Source organism: Choloepus didactylus, chromosome 8, assembly GCF_015220235.1.
Source record: "Choloepus didactylus isolate mChoDid1 chromosome 8, mChoDid1.pri, whole genome shotgun sequence".
NCBI classification, from domain to species: domain Eukaryota; kingdom Metazoa; phylum Chordata; class Mammalia; order Pilosa; family Megalonychidae; genus Choloepus; species Choloepus didactylus.
In genome coordinates, this window is record NC_051314.1 from 20,522,663 (window position 1) to 20,544,396 (window position 21,734).

At 39.6% G+C, this 21,734-nt stretch overlaps 1 protein-coding gene across 2 annotated transcripts in view; it reads left to right on the plus strand.

The window, feature by feature from the left end:
• Positions 1-21,734, plus strand: part of SYN3 (synapsin III) — a 467,769-nt gene that overhangs the window by 22,860 nt on the left and 423,175 nt on the right. For both annotated transcript variants that reach the window (XM_037847793.1, XM_037847792.1), the window contains exon 2: positions 11,818-12,239. In XM_037847793.1, the coding sequence (XP_037703721.1) occupies positions 11,929-12,239 (311 nt within the window). In that variant the 5' untranslated portion in view covers positions 11,818-11,928. The remainder of the gene's footprint in view (positions 1-11,817; positions 12,240-21,734) is intronic.

A 21,734-nucleotide genomic window follows, 5' to 3' on the forward strand; every position in this document is an offset into this window, starting at 1 on the left:
CTGTCCTCTACACCCCAATGGCACACCCAAACCTCATACTTCCTGACTCCCTTCAGATAATCCGAATGCTCTGTTTTCTGGTCTTTTGCTGAAGAGTGAGGTCTGGGCAGGAGGACCTCCAGAGAGATGCTGCCCCAGGGGCATGGACATTTGCAGGACACAATCAGACACACATTGATATGTCCAGAGGCTCAGATTTTTCCCTTATATACTAATTTTCCCCAACAAAATCTGTGCACAGAGGCTTTCTGGGTTTTCTCTGGCAGGGAATCTCAGCCCTGATTCTGGAACTGGCCAGTGCTTGGCCAAGTGAGGACTTGGCAACCATAGCTCAAGGGGCCTCAGATGCTTGGCCAGGAGTTAAGATGTTGATCCTCCCAGATGCAATGGGACCCCTGCAGAGGTTCCAGGAGGGGCCCCCAGACCCCAGTCAGAGGACTGATATTCAAGTTGGGAACTGGATGCTGGGGTCTTTTGGGGTTACTTGGGCTGGTGTCTTGGAGAGCCCACATTGTCAAGGAAAAGAGAGGAACCCATGCCAAGGTAGCCCTTGGACCAATCAGAGATTTTATGTTAGGTATATTAGGGAATAGTATTTTGCCCTCAGGATTTACAAGGGCTTGGGGTAACCTTAGACACCAAGCTCTGCATCTGATTGGAAGAAAAGGTGACCTGGGGAGCCCTAGAAGCCCCAGCCCTTGTGGTGGTTTTGAAAAGTAAGTTACTCACCAGTCCTTTCAGTTAGGGCTTCAGAGAAGGTTGCTTAGAATTTTCTCAGGAATTAGAGAAAGCCTCACTTTATATATCCATTTATTCATTCTGTTATTTACTAAGGGCTTACAAGGTGCTATGGATACAGAGCTGAAACATCAATCCTACCCTTAGTGAGCCTAAAATCTAAACAAATAATCTCCAAACTTTTTGATCACTGTATTAGGAGCCACTTCTACAACAAACAACTACAAATTCTCATTGATATATAACGATAAACACTTGTTTTGCTCGTGTGTCTTCACATTGGCTGGGAGTTCACTAATCTTGGATTGACCTATCTGGGTGGCCTTAAGGTCGCCTTGACTCCAGGTCTTCTCATCATGTCTTTGTCCTCTTTGGGCCTGTTGACCAGCCAGGGCATGTGAAAGTGGCAGAGGTGCAAGAGGGCAAGTAGAAACACATGTTTCTTTAGCCAGAGACTCAGAACTGGTGCATTGTCAGTTCTGTTCACATTCTTTTAGCCAAAACAAGTCACATGGTTGGGCCCAGAGTCAGTGGGCAATGGAGTCACTCAACTACTAGTGGGAAAAACTGCAAAGTCTCTTGGCAAACAGTGTAGATCCTGCGAGTGGTGAAGAACTGGGGCTAATGTTTCCTTTACTGATATATGATGTTCATAAAATGTGCACACATTAGGAGAATGAAAAGACAAGCCACGGACAGGGAAAAAATGTTTACAAAACACATACATGACAAAGGACTTGAATCTAAAATATACAAAGAACTCTTAAAACTCAACAATAAGAAAACAAACTTCTCAATTAGAAAGATCTGAATAGACTCCTCAGCAAAGAAGATACACAGATGACAAATAAGCATATGAAAACCTGCCCAATATCATGTGTCATTAGGGAATTGCAATTTAAAACAACAATGGGATACCACTATGCCCCTGTTAGAATGGCTAAAATACCCGAACACTGACAACACCAAATGCTGGCGGGGATGTAGAGCAAAAGGAATTCTCATTCATTGCTGGTGAGAATGCAAAACGGTATAGCCACTTTGGAAGATAGTCTGGCAGTTTCTTATAAAATGTATACACAAAAGAGAAGTTTAGGGGTGGGATCAAAAATCGAAATAAAGTTCTAACATTTTCTTCCTGCACTTCAGTATATGGTCTTGGAAACCCCTGAGGGATGACCTTCCCATTTTGCATACCCTGGTCTTGAAGAAGTGCTTCTCAGTGTGTGGTGTATAGACCCACTGCAGAGAATCATTTGGATCATTTGGAGAGCTTGTTAAAAATGGACATTCTGGGCCCTTCTTCAGGCCTACAGAATCAGAGCCTCTAAGGGGTGAAGCTTGGGAATTTGTGTCGGTAGACAGTTTCCCAGATGATATGGGTGCATATTAGAGTTTGAGACTAGAAAATCAACAAAGCAATAGGCCTACAATAGACGGAAATCCAGGCAGGGCTGTAGGAACACTAAGAGGCCCCCTAAGCCTCTTAGTGGAGGGTACTGGGGTTGTCAGGAAGATCATCCAGTACGAATGCTGCAGAAGGTAAGTTTTAAAGGAAGGGAGAGACAACCACGTGAAGGAGAAGACAGCTGCACTCGGTGGATGAGGCTGTTTATATGAAGAGCTGTCACTGAGGGAGGGCCTGTCATGTTGGGGGAACTTCAAGTTTGGCATATTTGGAGCAGAACATCAGGGAAGGCTTCCTGGAAGATGCATCAAAAGATCAGTAAGATATAGCCAGAAAAAGGGAGATGAGGATGGAATGGGGATAGGAGTGTCCTGTTCCCAGCCAGAGGTAAGTGGTCTGTAGTTTCAAACTTGAACATGAAGGACCTTAGCTTGGAGGCCATGGTCAACCACTGAGCAGTTTTCTGTAGGAAGTGACATGATTATGTCTAGTCTAAGTGCCTGAGAGTTCAGTTGGCTGCAGCTGGAGAAGGGATTGGAGGAGGAGAGGCCTACAGGCTGTCACAGTTACATGGGCAAGAGATGAGGATGATGGGGACTAGCATGTCCAGATCAATAAGGGGAGGAGAGAGATGGGACTGGATTCAAGAAACATTTAGGAGACAGAATCTGTGGAGCGCTGGAGAGGAAGCAGAGAAAGCTGCCAGTGCAATGGTATTTGGAAGGCTGAGGCTGACTCCAGTGAAGACTGGTGATTGGGGAGGAAGTGAGGGGCTTGGGGGGGACAGAAGCTGTGAAGCAGTTGGCCTTCAGGAGAGGTCAGCATTTCAGATGATCACCAGCATGGGCACCTTTCTGCCCCAATGGGGAATGAAAAAGTCCAAGAAAGGGTGGGACACATAAGAATAAACATAAGCTGTATTTCACAATAAATTAACATTGCTAAAAATCACCTTAATTTATTTTGAGGGTCTGTCATGGGGGAGCAACCACGGAGCGGACGGAGCGGCCCAAGACAGCCCTGCAGCTTCAGACTTCAGGTTCTCAAAGGCCTTTGTTTTAGTTTCCTTTAGCTGCTCAAACAAATACCATGCGATGAGTTGGCTTAAACAATGGGAAGTTATTAGCTTGTGGTTTTGAGGCTGGGAAAATGTCCAAATCAAGGTGTCAGCAAGGCAATGCTTTCTTCCCAAAGGCGGATGTCATTCTGGGGTTGGCTGCTGGTGATCCTTGGTCCTAGGCCCTCTGTCACATGGCAAGGTCCATGGTGGCCTCTCCTGGCCTCTCAGTTCTCTTCGAGTTTCCATTGAATTTCAGCTTCTTGTTTCTGTGGCTTTCTCTCTATCTGTCTGAACTTCATTCCACTTATAAAGGATTCCAGTAATAGGATTAAGATCCATCCTGATTGAGGTGGGCTACATCTTAACTGCAGTAACCTTACCAAAAAGTCTTACTTACAATAGGTTCACACCCACAGGAATGGACTAAATTTAAGAATAAGTTTTTTCTGGGATACATACAGCTCCAAACCACTACAGCTTCCATTTGGATTTTTGACATGACCTTCAAATGAAAGTCTTGATACAATCAGGAAAAAGCCAGCGTGATTGTCAGATAATGCAAAGCTTATGTCCCAATCCTGACTCATGCTGCCCGTAGCGTTCTATAAATTATCTTTAAAATAAATCTTGCAACTATTTTGTGGCTAGGACAGTTATAGTTGCCTTGGAATTTTAGGGAGTTAAAAACTTTAATTTTCCATACGCAAATGTTCATTTTCATGAAATTTTTTTGTTACCTTCTTTTGCCATTTCTCTACTTGAATATATTTGGGATTGGGGGGTGGTTTCAAATACATGGAAGACTCTCACCTTTTTTGAGATCCTCTCTTAACAAAATTTCCTGACACTCCAGAGTGTTCTCCAACAAGGGGAGGGAGTTGTTGGTGCAGAAACTCACTCACCTATAAATCATAGCTCTGAAGCTCCAATCCTCCCCGTCTGGGGACACACGGGCACCCTTCATAGGAAAGAGAATGATGCCACTTACAAGAGATCAAGATCTGAACTCATCAAAGACAGGGAGAGCTTTTCTGCAGATTTGGCAGGGAGAGACCTCTGAGGATGGAGGGCCAGTGCCAGCCAGTCTGTGATGTGGAAATAGAGTGTGCTCCCTCTGCAGATGCGTTTGATCTTTTTTCAAGAAGTTAAGCATCTCTTATTTTTGCAACTTGAATGACACAGCCTGTGGGTTCTCAGCCCCACCCTGGACTCCCGTACTGCCTGTGCTCATCAATATATTGATGAAGCCCAGGCAGTATCGTCTCCATGAATTTTTAAACTCTCTGCTAGTGCAGAGGGGGTTTCAGTAGCTAATTGCTCAAACACCAGGTCCTAATTGGGTAGGGAAAAAAACTGTCAGCATTCACTGAGAGGAAGTTGGAGGGAGAGAGAATTTATGATTCTCTGCGTGATTACGTGGGATAAGTGTTCACTAAAAATTAAAATCAGATATTTCCCATTATTCTGATTTTGGTTCAACTTAGGCTTATGTGTCAGACTGTGATAGCTGCTTTTCTCTTATATAATTATATTTAGTTTCCACAAACACAAGGTGAGGATAGTTTAACTATATTCCTGTTGTTTTAAACAGTTTATTAACGAACATTTATTGAATCCGTACTGTATGCTAGGCACTGTTCTAAGTGCTTGGGATACATCTGCGAACCAATCAGACAATTATCCCTGCTCTTGGGAACTTACATTCTATCAGATAGAGCTGAGAATCAATAATAAACAAAATTCTAAATTATATGGTTTATAGAAGGCAACCTGTGCTAGGGCAGAATAAGTAGGAGAAGATAAAGGGGATATGAAATACCAGATGGTGGCATTTTAAGAGGGTGGTCAGGAAAAGAGTCACTGAGAAGGTGACATTTGAGCAAAGACCTGACGGAGGTGAGTGTGAGCCATGCTGGCATCTGTAGAGAGAGTGTTCCAGGCAAGGGAACAGCCAGTGCAAAGGCAACTGATGCTTGGGATGTTCAAACGTTAGAATCCATCTTCCTGTATTTTGTAAGAAATGTGCCAGGCTTTCAGTGTATCATTGTGCGAGATCCAGGCTTCAGCCTGTAAAACACTATGCCTTCAACATGGTCAAAGAACTTTAAAGATTAAAAAGCAATTTCACGTTGGGACGATGGAGCTGTTCTGTATTCTGGTTGTAGTGGTAGTTACATGAATGTATTAAAGTTCATAGAACTGTATGCCCAAAAGGTCAATTTTACTGTATATTAATTTTTAAAATAAGCATTTTTGAAAAGAAATTTTAGTGCATTATATTTTGATCTGCTCAAAGACCTGTGAAGTATGTAAGACAGGGCTTAGGATCCCCACTTTGCAGATGAAGAATCTGTGGTCCTGAAATTACTAGACTGTAAGAGGCAGAGCTGGGTCTCAAAGTCAGATAAATCCCAAAGCCTGATCTCATTTAAATACTGCAATCCCTGCCACATTGCCTGCAAAACTAAAGCTAACAGCACTGTCATATTTTCCGGCAATGGAAAACATGCACTATCTAAAAAGCAATCAGGATAATAACAACAGCTAATGCAGATTGCTCGCCATGTGCCAGGCAGGGTTCTAGATACTTTATGTATAATAACTCACTTTATTCTTACAAAAACCCTACTACGGACAAGGAACCTGAGAGATTAAGTAACTTTCCTGAGACTTCGTAGATTTTAAGTAGCAGTGCTGGTGTTGGAACCCAGGCAGGCTGGTTCCCGGGTCTGTGGGCTTAACCTTGAGGCTCACCTCCCCTGTCTAGCCGTGTCCAGCACTGGGGTGCTGAGCGGTGGTTGTCTTTGGCTTGGGTCTGGGAATGGGCTGGGGCTTGAAGAGTCACTTTTATGTAGGACTTGACTTCCAAGTAGATAACAATTTAATGGAAGAATACATAGAAGTGTTTTTGAAACAGCAAAGGATTATACAAATAATAGTTTGTTAGTAGTGGTGCCTTTACAACATTACTAGGATGCCAAATTGGTCATCCTGTTCTCAACCACCACTTAGCGCTATTAATACCCAGAGACTCTGGGGAACTGGGTACCTTGCAGCGCCCTCAGTTAAGGCCCCACAGCACTTAATCCCATAGCTTTCAGATTTAGGGCTATTAAAGGCTTTTTGTATGATCACATCTTAAAAAGAAATGTTTCCCCCTTTGCCTATCATGGTGCCCCAAATTTCACCATTGGAGCACCTGGGTCTTGGAGACCAGGTAGGAGGATTACTTAAGACCTTATACATTGTACTTACCAGTGTATAATTCAGTTCAGCAGAATTGTTTCTTAGGTGTGATTGTGTTGAGGTGGTAGGTGCCCTCGGCTGGACTCCCAGCCTGGCTTCCTTTTCAGACATCCTCTCTTGGGCTTGAATTCCTCAGCTCCTGTGATTCTAGGCTTCTGTGGGTTGGAGCCTCCAAGACAAGGTCCTGATAAGAGATCTTATCTTGGGGGTGAGGTGTGGATAAGGGTCAGAAGTTAGGAAGATGGATTTGGAAAGAGGTACAGGGTCCGGAGACAAACCTCACCACCTTCTCAATTTTAATACGGTGAACTGATCAACTGAAAAATTACAAGGTACCTTATGGGTCTGGAGAAGGGGATTAAATCTGAACGGTATGGGATTAAGCGCTGTGGGGCCTTGACTGAGGGCACTGGAGGGTACTCAGTTCCCCAGAGTCTCTGGGTATGAATAGCTCTAAGTGGTGGTTGAGAACAGGATGACCAATTTGGCACCCCGGTAATGTTGTAAAGGCACCACTACTAACAAACTACTATTTGTATAATCCTTTGCTGTTTCAAAAACACTTCCATGTATTCTTTCATTAGGTCTCCCCAATAGCCTAATGTAGATAGATAAGAATAAATGGTGGTAATACATATTGATAGCAATCAGTATGTATTGCACATGTTGTACCAGGCATTGGGCTAAGTACATTACATCTAACTTCTCATTCAGTCCTCACATCAGTTTAGTTAAGTTGCCACTAATTATCTCCATTTCACAGATGAGGAAACTGAGGCAAGGAGGTTGCATAAGCTGCCCCAAGTCTCACAGCTATCAAGCCAGTAAGTGGCTGAGTGAGGATATGAACTGCTTCTGAAGGCTGTACTGTCAGTTACTAAGTTCCATTGCCTTCCTAGTTATTAGCCAGGCAGTGAAAGAGGAAGGGAATAAGGGGTGGGGAGTGTTGCAGGCAGAGAGGAAAGCATGAAAACAATGTGGAGCTATGGTATAGTATGACTCGTGGAAAGGGCTCCAAGACATTCTGCATGGCCTTGCAGAGGAGCAAGGAAGGCATTGAAGAGAACCGCAGCGACCACATCATGTCACTGTGTCTTTTGTCTTGAAAGTTGTTGGACTCCAATGAGGGGCTTTGATCTGCACAGAGTGTATTTTAGAAAATTCATTCTGGCTGCTCTTTGGAGAGTGGATTGAATGGGAGAGACTGGAGGCAAGAAGGCCAGAGAGGAAGCTGTTGCAGTAGAGCAGGGAGAGATATTTAGCAGCATCTGAACCAAGACTTTGGTAGAAAAGATGGAAAGGAGAGACTGATGATTAGAGATGTTTGGGGAGACAGAATCAACAGGATCTGTGTGGCTGAAACCAATGAGAGTTAAGGAGGTGCAAAGTATAAGACTCCGTTTTGGGGCCTAAGTAAGTGGATGGATAGTGGTACTGTTCCGGAAAGTGAGGAAACCAGGAGCATAAACTCATCTGGAGATGAGTGAGGAAATGATTCTAGGGTGTCTGTGAAATTCCTGAGTAGAGGTGTCCAGGCTCCTGCCCAAGCCGATCCACTGCTCATCTTTTCACAAAGTAGCTGATTCCACTGTGGGGCAATTTGTTCTTCCAGAGCTCTTCCTGCTTTCATGCAAAACTGTCTCCCTTTGATTTGCACCTTACTTCTGACCTCTGGCTCCACCAACAAGTCTAAGTCTCCAATCTCTTATTTTCTTACCTTTTCAATGAAGCCTTCCTTTATGCTGCAGCCTCCGAGAAGCTTGCAAAGTTGCCTTATAAAGTGCTTATTTGTTTGCTTTTCGTTATGTTTTTGTCTGGTGTGGTCACTGCTGCCCTCTAGTGCCAGCAGTGTGCCAGTACAGGGCTATGCACCAACTGGTCTACTGGATTCTAGCCCGAAGAGTCTTCCTACTCTTCTTTTCCTATGGACTTCTTCATCATAACCCCTCTCATCCCTGCCTTGTCCTGCCATCAGATTAAGTTTGACTCTGAAGGAATGGACTTGCTCACTGTCATCCACAGTGACACACTTGAGGAGTTTGTGTGCCCCATCTCTGCAACTCTAGGCTCTACAGGTTTAAATGTCCTATTTCCAAGAGAAGGAATGCTTCAACCAGAGGATACAGCAAGAATCCTAAAGGACCTTAAGTTAGTTGACACCACATCACTGTGGACTCTTAGGGTAAAGAGACTAGCAGGCCACTATGGGAGTTTCCATCTTGGCAGGAATAATTGAGCCTAAACATCAGGAAGAGATAGGGATGCTGTTTTATACAAGGGGGCAGGTAACATGCGTGCTTCCAGGTGATACAGTTGGGTATTTCTTGGTACTATCCTAATTTTGATGGTAAACAGGTAAGTGCAGAAGCCATGGCCTGAGAATAAATACAAGGTAACTCAAACTCCTTAGGATCAAGGGTCTGAGTGACTCTACCACTAAGCTGCATAAAACAGCAGAGTTGCTAGCTGAGGGTGAGTGTCTCTAGAATGGGTGGTGCATAAGGAGGATAATTGGTATCAGTTACTGCCTTGAGAAAATATGCAGGAGTGGAGTTCATCTCATAACCATTCCTGGAAAAGGGTCCCAGCAGAATCCTGGAGGAGCTGCTTCCAAAGCTTATCGTGTGAAATAAGTGGAAACTATTATTTCCTGGAGTTAGTAGATGCCGTGGTGTGCCACCTGATCTCCCCCTTCCAGGACTGAAACATGCATTTTCCTGGCTTTAGGATTGTTAGAGGTTGACATGTATCAGCTAAGTCTCTCTGTGTGACTTGCTGTCACCCAAAGAAAGCCCCCTTTCCCAAGGCCACACCCCTTTCTGTGGGGAAACTGGCATCTTCTTGCCAATATTACATAAACTCTTTCAGAAAATAGAAAAGGAGGGAACACTTCCCAACATTATTTTGTGAGGTCAACATTGCCCTGATGCCAAAACCTGCCAAAGACATTACCATAAAAGAACATTGCAAACCAATATTCCCTCATGAACATGGATGCAAAAATGCTGAACAAAACATTATCAGATTTGATACGTAATATTTATATATACATGCCTTTAAAGGGATAGTTCATTATGACTGAGTAGGGTTTATCCAAGGCATGCAAGTTTGATTTAACATTAGAAAATCAGTTAACGCATTTCAGCATATTAAGTGAATAAATGATTTTTAAAAGGCATATAATCCTCTCAGTAGATTAAGAAGATCACTTGACAATTTCAACATCTACTCATCATAAAAACTCTCGGCCAACCAAGAATACAAAGGAACTTTCTTAATCTGATAAAGTACATTTACAAAAATCCTATGGTTATTACATTAATGGTGAAATATTCCCCCCTAAGATTGGGAACAGGGTAAGATGTCTGCTTTTATCATTTCTATTCAGTACTGGAAGTCCTAGCTAGTATAATAAATGAAGTAAAAGAAGTAAACAGCATTAAGAGGGGAAAGAAAGTAGTAAAGCTGTCCCTATTTGCAGATGACATGATTGTTTTAATAGAAAATCCAAAGAAATCTATAAAGAACTACTAGAAAGAATAATTGAATTTAGCAGATTACAAGATAATTGGTCAATATATTATACTAGCAGTAAATAATTGGAAATTGAAATTTAGAAAACAGTATTATTTAAAATGCCATCAAAAAAGAAATTGGTTAGGAATAAATACAACAAGATATATTCAAGACCTGTGTACTGAAAATCATAAAAACATTTCGAAGAGAAACTAAAGAAGATTTCATGAATGAAGATATCTACCATGTTCACGAAATGGAAAACTCAATATTTTTAAGATGTCAGTCTACCTAAATTGAACTATAGTTTCTATGCAGTTCCAAACAGTATCCCAACAGACTTTTTCATACAAGTTGTTTCTAAAATGTATATGGAAATAGGACATAGAATAGCCAAAACAATCTTGAGAAAGAAAATCTGAGGTGGAGGATTCACTACCTGATTTTAAGACTTTCTTTAAAGTCACAGTAATAAAGTTTATATAAGGATAGAAAAGGAGATCAGTGGCGCATAATAAAGAGTCAGAAATATACATATATAGGCCATTGGTGCCAACAAGGCAACAAAGAAATTCAAAGCAATAAATGGTGCTGGCAAAATGGCTAAATGAATGGGGGAAAAATAACCTCATACTCTACCTCACACCTCACTCAAAAATCAACTTTGGAGGGATAATAGACCTAAACATTAAACTAGAAACATCACAAATGCCCATCAACAGGAGAGAGGAAAAACAATTTGTGGTTTATTCACCCAGTGGAATGTTTCTCCATGTTAAAAAACAGAATGGCTACTGATAACATACAACACAGATGAATCTCATACTATTCTGTTGAAGGAAAAAAACCATTCACAAAGGGGTACATATTATATGATTAAATTATATGATCAAGAACAGGTAAAATTAATGTATGGTAACAGACATCAGATGAGTGTTTGCCTGTGAAGGGATGTGGATTGACCAGAAAAGAGCACCAAATACCTGTGAGGGATGATAGAAATAGGATAGATCTTACACAGTGTATACATTTATTAAAATTCAGAGAATTATACACTTAAGATCTGTGCGTTTCACTTTTAGTAAATTTTACTTCAATGAAAATAAAAACTTATCTTAAAATATAGAAGAGGGACCCAATTCTATGGTTTAAGTAATCATTTTTTTCTCAGTGAGATATTTTCATTTCAAAAGTCTAATTTATTTTTTAAACTTTTTTTTTCTGTTCAGAAAAACAATAAATATGTATTCTGAAAACCTGGGAAATACAGATAAATGGAAGGAAGAAGAAAAACAAAGGCATACAATTGCATTACCAAAATATAATCACTGTTAAATTTGATCTTATTGCTTCCAAAGTTTTGTTATTTCAACTTTTACATGTTTGTAGTAGTTCTGTACATAGAATTTGGGGTCATGATTTTCTCAAACATTATAAAATAAAATTTTTACTGTTCCTAAAAACTCTTCTTAAGCACCTTTTTAAATAGCCACCAAAGGTTTCATTGAGTGACTGTGCTGTGGTTTATTTATTGTTATCATGTGATTGAATGTTGAGATACTTTCCAGAATTTTGGTAGTGTAAATAATGCTGTGATAAAAATATTCATGTATGAGGCTTTTTCTTTAATTCAGACTATTTCTTGGGATAGAATTCCAGGAAATATAAATTGTAGGTTAAAAGGGTTTGCATATTTTAAGACTCTTAATACATGTTGCCAAACTGCTTTCCAAAAGAATTTCCCGGTTTACACTGTCACCAGCAGCAGGGCAGGAAAGTGCCATATCTCTTTGTCCCTGAAGGGTGGAGATCATTTCCACTAATATGTTTGTTGGCTTGCTTCCAACAGGTAAGGAAAGATAGCTGAAGCTGCCTGATCCCTCCTGGTACCCGGGCAGCCTGTGTTCCCCGCCTCACCTAAACAAGTCCGAGAAGGAACAAGCCATCTCCAACCACAGCCATGAATTTCCTCCGGCGGCGCCTCTCCGACAGCAGCTTCGTGGCCAACCTGCCTAATGGCTACATGACGGACCTACAGCGTCCAGACAGCTCCACCAGCTCCCCCGCCTCCCCAGCCATGGAGAGGAGGCACCCCCAGCCTTTGGCAGCCTCCTTCTCTTCTCCAGGATCCAGCCTTTTTAGCTCCTTCTCCAGTGCCATGAAGCCAGCTTCCCAGGCTCCTTCGGGGCTGATGGAGCCTCTGGGTCCCTCCACACCTGTTGTTCAAAGGCCCAGGATCCTGTTGGTGATCGATGATGCTCACACAGACTGGTAAGCAGAAATCTAGGTGCTTGGCCATCTTCTGGAATAAGAGATGAGATGGTGGTTGTCTCACCTCTTAGGGGTGAATAGAAGGGAAGAGCTGTGAGAGGCTTGGGTGGTATCAGAGCCCAACTGGAGGGAAGGAACCCAGTGTTTACTGAGTAGCTTCTGTGTGCCAAGCACCATAGCAACTACTTTGTGCCAGACTGTCTTCTAGGAGTTTTCCGTGTCCGCGATCCCTCACCTGCAATTCTGAAATTCAAAAAGCTCTGAAAATTAGAAAATATTTTGTAACCCATTTGGTGGCAGAGCCTGATATGAATATAAGTGAAGCTATGAGAGTCTTAATTATACTACTCAGTGTGCTTATTCATATGATTTGCTGCAAGCATCGTAATGTATCTGAGTATTGGGTGCTGCCCAAACCCCACCGAATATGGTATGTAATATATGGTGTGTGCACCATATTTCCTTTCTAAAAATGGAAAAATTCTTAAATACAAAATACATCTGGCAAGTTACTTAATTTCTTAGCCTCAGTCTCCACCCCCTATAAAAATGGAGTTGTTTTGAGGATAAAAGAAACCACTATACGTCCAGAGTCCTTATCCAAAACCCTTCGGAACAGAGCTCCTGAGTTTGCATCCTAGCTCTTCCACCTGTTGTTGATCTGGCTCCAAACCTGTCCTCGTTACACCAAAGGTGGGAAGAAATTTTGGCCAGAGGAGTTTCTCTAGTACCTTTCAACAATGCCTCATATACCCTCACTTAAATTAGGTCTTGAGAACAAAGGCCTTTGGTTTATAGATTCCTTTTGGCCCCTCAGTCACAAAAGGAGGGGAGAAATGAGAACGTGAGACTCATTAACTCACCTGGATGTGGCTCTACGTTCATTGCCCTCCAGCCTCTTCCCAAGCAAAGCACCACTTCGTGGAGAGCTCCCAGTGTCATTATCATCTGTCCAGTGGTTCATTAACGAACACCCATTCAGAGCAAGGCATAGCCTTAGGTGCTCAGGAAAAGTAGTGAACAGGTCCCTGCTCACATGGAGCTGTAGTTGGGGAATAGGTGTCCACCACCAATTTTTGATAGAAAGGGGAGACATACAGACATAGAATTTGAAGTCCAGAGAGTAAAGCCACATGTGGAGACATATTCTCAATCCAGTCTGGTTAAGAGTGGTGCATGGGTGGGAGCCAGAGCAGTTCTGACAGTGGGCTCATGGATGGCCACTGGGGCTGGAGGACAAGGTTGCAGGTATGTGGCTTCAAAGGCTGCCACATAATAGGCACCCAATAAAATTAGGTTAAATGAATCAGTTAATGCATCCAATTCAGTAAGCATGCCAGATGACTGTGTATTCTAACATGCACGTGTACACTCACATTTGTTCCTTGAGAGATTAACTCAGGGCTCTAGAAAGATGACACATAACAGGTTGGGAATGCTTGAGCCTATACTATGGAATGGGATCTATGTATAGTTTATACTCCATATGCAATATATAGCCCATGTTAAAGTCTGTTCGGCTGGTCTAGATGTCAGCCTTCACTTTCCTGCTGAGAAATCACTTCATTTTAAGGTGGTCATGTGAATTGCCCGTTATGATCCAGTGTGAATCATCTTTGGTGTGGGGATGTCAGCTTCTTGCTTGAAGGTTGTTAATATGAAAATATGAAGTCTTGTTTATCTCTGCTTATTTGTTTATATAAAGCACCATCTTAAAGTTCTAAGTTTAGGGGTTGATTTCTGCAGGGGTGTTGCTTCCAGGAATTCTTCCCTTTTACAATGCGCTTCCCATTCCACCTGATAATCAATATGGCTGCATGACATTTATGGTGCTCTCTCTCCCTTTAACCCAACACTCGACCTGGATTTTGAGTGTTCTCTGCTGACTGTATTATACCTAGCTCAGTCAGGGTTTCCTGTGTTACGGTGATGGAGGGAGTAATTAAAATCCTATTCATCAGCAAAGTTACTTCATGCATGGAGATTGAGCTAAAAAATAATGGCAGTGTGGTGCAACAGTTAAGATTACAGACTTGGGACACAAAATGTTAGAATAGGAGGTGTTACAGTTCACTCCCTCCAGCAGAAAAATGAATGAGCTGTGTGCCAGTTTGAATGTATTGTGTCCCCCAAAATGCCATTATCTTTGATGCAATCTTGTGTGGGCAGATGTATTAGTGTTGATTAGATAGTAATTCTTTGAGTGTTTCCATGGAGATATGACCCGCCCAACTGTAGATAACTCTGATTGGATGATTTCCATGGAGGTGTGACCCCGCCCATTCAGCATGGGCCTTGATTAGTTTTCTAGAGCACTACATAAGCTCAGACAAAAGGGGCAAGCTTGCTACAGCCAAGAGGGACACTTTGAAGAATGCACAGGAGCTGAGAGAGGAGCTGTTGCTGAGACAGACATTTTGGTGATGGCCTTTGAAAGCAGACTTTTGCTCCAGAGAAGCTAAGAGAGGACAAACACCCCAAGAGCAACTAAAAGTGACATTTTTTAGGAGCTGAGAAAGGAGCTACAGCTTACAGAGCAATATTTTGGAGAACTCCATTTTGAAACACAACCTGGGAGCAAGCAAACGCCAGTCACATGCCTTCCCAGCTAACAGAAGCTTTCTGGATGCCAGTGGCCTTTCTCCAGTGAAGGCACCCTTTGTTGATGGACACTTTATGGCCTTATGACTGTAACTGTGTAACCAAATAAACCCCTTTTTATAAAAGCCAATCCATTTCTGGTGTTTTGCAAAAAGACAGCATTAGCAAACTGGAACAAGCTGGAAAAAGAAACCAAATTAACTAGGTGGTAACCCTGTAATCACATTGGACATTTAGAACAACCACAGAATTACCAGAGATTTCAGCCTTTTTGGAGATAGTGTAAATAGGCAATCCACAGCCACAGGTGTGAAAACAGTGGCAGCTGTAGAAACGTGGCTTGGATTCCAGGAGTGGCCATCTGGGGCCTGAGCAGGCAAAAGTTGGGGGTTGGAGGTCAAGGTTGATTTAGGGGTTCCCTGAGGGACCAGCATGGACTTTGGCTTTGGTTTTGGCCCTCTGGGAAACAATGACTTCCAGCCTCCCACCAGTATCCACCAGGACATAAAGAGCTATTGCACCTTATTTTCACTGGTTTTATGATTTGGGGGTGTGGGTGTCTCCTGGTCTGGCAGATCGCGGAAGACCAGCACTGAAACTAGCCTCAGTTTTGGCCTTCTCAGCAGCAAGGTTTCTGGTCTCTGACCAGCATCTATCAGGACATTATGGTTGGTTTTCTTTCTTTTATATTTTACTGTTTTTGTTTTTTTGGGTGTGTTTCTTGATCTGCCAGACACTTGAAGGGCCACCACCAATGATAGCCTTGGTTTCAGGCCTCGTTTGGGTACTATTGGTACATATAGAGCCAATAGATGATTTTGTATTTTTCTATTTTTTGTGTGTTTTTTGGCCTGACAGATCCCTGAGGGACCAGCTTATATGCTGGCCTCAATTTTAGCTTTGACAAGTAGCAACGTCAGACTTCCCACCAGCATTTACCAAGAGATTTGTAGAGGCAGAGCACTGGTATCAGTTTTTTTCTGTAGTTTTACTTCTCTCTTTTGCTTTCTTTCCTTTTTTTCTTTGTTCTTTCTCATTTTTTCCCTCGGCCTGGTGGACTGAGGAGTGGGCAAATTAGATTTCCAGAGTGACTGCAACATAATACTCCAAATGTCCAGTTCTCAACAAAATATTACAAAACATACAAGGAGTTAAAAAGTATGGCCCTGTCACAGAATAAAAAGAATTTGATAGAAACTATCCCAGAGGAAGCCCAGTTGCTGGAATTACTAATCAAAGATCTTAGATCAACTCTCTTAAAAAGGATCAATGAACTAATGGAAAACATGGACAAAGAAGCAAAGGAAATTCAAAAAACATTATATGAAAAAAATGAGAATTTCATTAATGAGAGAGAAATTATAAAGGAACTAAATAGAAATTCTGGAGCTGAAAATATAATAACTGAAATGAAAAATTCAATAGAAGGGTTCAACAGCAAATTGCAACAAGCAGAGGAAAGGGTCAGTGAACTTGAAGATAAGATGATTGATATTATCCAGTCTGAGGATCAGAAAGAAAAAAAGAATGAAAAGAAATGAACAGAGCCTGAGGAAACTGTGGGACACCATATGGGGATACATATCACAGGAATTCCTAAAGAAGAAGAGAGAGAAAAGGGAGCAGAAAAAAATTTTTGAAAAAAATAATGGCTGAAAACTTCCCAAATCTGGTGAAAGATACAAATATGTAAATACAAGAATCTGAATGAACTCCAAGAAGTATAAACTCAAAGAGAGCCACACTAAGACACATTATAGTTAAATTATCAAAACTTAAAAGCGAAGAGAGAATCTTGAAAACAGCAAGAGAGAAGTGATGTGTCGCATACAAGGGATCCTTCACAAGATTAACATCAATTTCTTATTAAAAGCTCTGAAGGCAAGAAGGCAGTAGGAAGACATATTTAAAGTGCTGAAAGAAAAAAAAAATGTCAACCAAGGATAATATGTCCAGCAAAATTGTTCTTCAAAAATCATGGATAAATTAAGACATTTCCAGGTAAATAAAAGCTGAAGGAGTTCATTCCAGTAGACCTGCCTTACAAGAAATGCTAAAGGCAGTCCTCTATGTCGAAAAGAAAAGGAACTAGACAATAATTCAAAGCTGGTATGAAGAAATAAAGACCTTCAACTTAGGTACCTGTATGGTAAATACAAATAGCAGTATTATTGCATTTTTCATTTGTAACACTCTCTTTTACTTCTTATATGGCTCAAATTTCAAACACACCAAAAACAATCATAAACCTTTGTTACTGGGAACACAATGTATAAAGATGTAATTTGTGACAAGACCAATATAAAAGGAAGGAGAAAGGGATAAAAGAGTAGAGTGTGTTTAGGCTAATGAATTTAATTTGGTATCAATAAAATTAAATTTTAATAGATTTTATATGTTAAATGCAATCTCTGTGGTAAAGAAAATATCTAAAAAAATCTACCCAAAAGTAAATGAGAAGTGATTCAAAATAGCTCATTTCAACAGATAATCTAAACCAAAAGAAAGGCATTAATGGAGGAAAGGAGGGACAAAATAGGTATAGAAGACATAGAAAAAACAATTAGCAAAATGATAGAAGTAAGTCATAACTCATCAGTAATTATCTTAAATGTAAATGGATTAAACTTTCCAATCAAAAGGCAGATATTAGCATAATAGATAAAGAAGCATGACCCAACTATATGCTGTTACAGGAGATTCATCTTAGATCCAAAGACACAAACAGGATGAAAGTGAAAAGATGGAAAAATGTAAAAATAGTAAACTAAAGAGAGCTGGGCTGACTATACTATGAGGAAAAAATAGACTTTAAATAAAAAACTGTTACAAGAGACAAAGAATAACATTATATATTGATTTAAGGGTCAATTCATAAAGAAGTTATAACAATTAAAAATATGTATGCAACTAAAAGGAGGGACCCAAAATATATGAAGTGAACGTTGACAGAATTGAAGGGAGAAATAGACAGTTATACAATAGTAGGGAGATTTCAAAGCAACACTTTCAATACTGGGAAGAACATCTAGACAGAAGATCAACAAGGAAATAGGGAACTTGAATAACACCATAAACCAACAAGATCTAACAGGCATATATAGAACACTTCCCCCAACAAAAGCAGAATACACATTCTTTTCAAGTGCACATGGATCATTCTTCAGAATAGACTGTACCTTAGAGCATAACTTTTATAATATTGAAATAATATAAAATAACTTCTCTGACCACAAAGGAATGAAGCTAGACATCAATAATAAAAGGAAAGCTGGAAAAGTTACAAATATGTGAAAATTAAACAACACACTCTTAAACAATCAATAGCTTAAAGAAGAAATTACTTAGAGATGAATGAAGAAAAAAAAAAGTACAGCATACCAAAACATATATAATGCCATGAAGGCAGTATTCAGAGGCATATGAATAGCTATGAATATGTGCATTAAAAAAGAAGAAAGACCTCAAATTTATAGTCTAGCTTTATATCTTGAGGACCTAGAAAAAGAACAATGCAAACCTAAAGTTAGCAGAAGGAAGGAAATACTTAAGATTAGAGTAGAGATAAATGACATAGAGAATAGAAAAACAATGGAGAGAATCCAGAGAACTAAAAGTTGCTTCCTTGAAAAAATCAATAGAATTGGCAAACCTTTACTTAGACTAACAAAGAAAAAAAGAGAAAAGATGCAAATAAGTAAAAGAAATTAAAATGGTGACATCACTACTGCCCTTGCAGAAATAAAAAGGATTATAAGGGAATACTATGAACAATTGTACACCAACAAATTATACAATCTAAATGAAATGGAAATTTCTTAGAAAAACACAGTCAAGAAGAAATAGAGAACCTCAAAAGACTATAATACATATAGAGATTGAACCAATAATCAAATACTTTCCACCAAAGAAAAGTCTAGGACCAGATGGATTCACTGGTGAATTCTACAAAACATTTAAAGAAGAATTGACACAAATCCTTCTCAAATTCTTTCAAAGAATTCAAGTATATGGAACACTTCCTAATTCATTCTTTGAGGCCAGCATTACCCCTATACTAAAGCCTGATAAAGACACCACAAGAAAAGAAAATTACAGACAAATATCCCATATAAATATAGATGCAAAAGTCTTTAACAAAATACTAAAAAACCAAATATAACAGCACTTTAAAAGAATTATTCAGAATGATCAAGTGGGACTAATCCCAGGAAAGCAAGGGCTAGTCAAGTTACATATCAATCAATATAATAAACTACACAAATAGAACAAAGGGGAAAAGCACACAATTATCACAATAGATGCAGAAAAGACATTTGACAAAATCCGGTACCCTTCCTTGATAAAAATACACAGAAAACTAGAAGGAGAATGGAAATTTATCAACATGATGAAGAACATATTTGAAAACCCCACAGCTAATATCACACTTGATGGTGAAAAACTTAGAGTTTTCCCCCTAAGATCAAGAACAAGATAAGAATGCCCATTTTTACCACTGCTATTCAATATTATAGTAGATGTTCTAGCCAGAGCAATTAGGCATGGAAAGGAAATAAAAGGTATCCAAATTGGAAAGGAAGAAATAAAACTGTGTCTATTTAAAGGTGGCATGATCTTATATGTGGAAAATCCAAAAGAACTACAAGAAAACTACTAAAGCTAATAAATGAGTTCAAAAGTGGTGGGGGTCAAGTTCTACAAGGAAAAATCAATTGTATTATAAATTATAATTATAAATTAGCAATGAACAATCCAAAGAGGAAATTAAGGAAATAATTTCATTTATAATAGTAAAAGAATAAAATATCTAGAAAAAATTTTGACTAAGTATGTACAAGATTTGTACACTGAAAATAATAAACTGCTGAAAGAAATTAAAGAATATCTAAATAAAAGGAAAGACATCCCATGTTCATGGATTGAAAGACTTAATAATGCTAAGATGTCAACACTACCTAAAGCAATCCTTATCAAAATTCCAGCTACCTTTATTGCAGAAATAAAAAAGTCAATCCTCAAATTTATATGGAATGTGAAGGAACCCCAAACAGCTAAAAAATCTTGAAGAAGAACAAAACTGAAGGTTTCACAGTTCCCAATTTCAAAACTTAACTACAAATCTACAGTAATTTTTTTTGAAGTGTGTTACTGACATAAGTATAGACAAATAGACCAGTGGAATAGAATTGAAAGTCCAGATCTAGACCCATGTATCTATGGTCATTTGATTTTTGAGAAGGGTGCCAGCTACATGCAATGGGGAAAGAATAGTTTCTTCAATAAATAGTGTTGGGAAAACTAGATATTCACATGCAAAAGAATGAAGTTGTATCCCTACCTCACATCATATACAAAAATTAACTCAAAATGCATCAATGACCTAAATATAAGAGCTAAACCATAAAGCTCTTAGAAGATAACATAAGAGCAAATCTTCATGACCTGGGATTCTGCAGTGAGTTCTTAGATGTGACATCAAATGCACAGACAACAAGAGAAACAATCGATGGATTTGACTTCATCAAAATTAAAAACTTTTGTGCCTCAAAGATATTATCAAGAAAGTGAAAAGACAACCTTCAGAATGGGAGAAAATGGTTGCAAACCATATATCTGATAAGGGTTCAATATCCAAAATACATAAAGAAACTTTACAATGCACCAAGAGAGACAAACAACCTAATTTAAAAATTGGCAAAAGATTTAACTAGACATAAGTGTATTTTGAATATTTGAATAGTCATATCTGAATGTTTGAATATATGCTCTACATCATTAGTCATTAGGGGACTGCAAATCAAAACCCCATTGAGATACCACTTCACACCCACAAGCACAGCTGTTATGAAAAAAACAGAAACATGTTGGAGAAGATAACAAGTATTGGAGAGGATGGGGAGAAATCAAAGTTCTAGTGTCTTATTGATGGGAATGTAAAATAGTACAGCTAATGTCAAAAGCGGTAGCTAAATGTGGAATTACCATATGACCCAGCAATTCCACTCCTAGGTATATAACCAAAGAAAGTGCAAGTCCAAAACAGATACTGGTACACCAATGTTTATAGCAATATTATGCACAATAGCCAATAGGTGGAAACAACCCAAATGTCCATCAACAAATTAACAGATAAACGAAATGTGGTACACACATGCAATGGAATATTATTTGGCCATAAAGAGGAATAAAGTTCTTAAACATGCTGCAATGTGGATGAACCTTGAAAACGTTATGCTCAGTGAAGTAAGCTAGGCACATAAGGACAAATATTGTATGGTGTCAGCGATATATCTAGGAATAGCAAATTCACAGAGACAGAAAGTAGATTAAAGGTTATCAAAAGATGAGGGGAGAGGGGAAGGGAGAGTTTTTACTTGGTGAGTATAGAGTATTTGTAAATTAAAATTAATTTTAAAAGACTGCAAACTTTGGGGCAAGGTTGTCTGTGTTCAAATCCTTTCTCTAACTGTAATAGCTATGTGACTTTTAAGTGCAAGTTACTGCATTTATATGGGGATGATATTATAGAATTAATATATGTAATTCAGGTTAACATCTGGGTTAATATTTGTAAGGTGCTTAGAATGTGTCTGGTAGAGTATGTGCTATTTAAGAGTCTATTACAATTACAGGCTATTATGACCCTTCTTGTGCAATGTTAATCATCTTCTTGACATCAGGCTGTCATAGGCATGCTTATTTAATCTCTTCATGCCCAATATTGGGAAAGCTAGAATAGGATTTACCCCTTTGTGCTAGAGTTTTCCATGGGTCACTCTCCCTTGCTGGCTTCCAGGTGGTTTAGTTGGGTCTTATTAATCTTTTACCCTCATTTCCTATATGGTGTATAGAAAAGTGTAGGGACCCAAAAAAAATGAAGTTGAAATACAA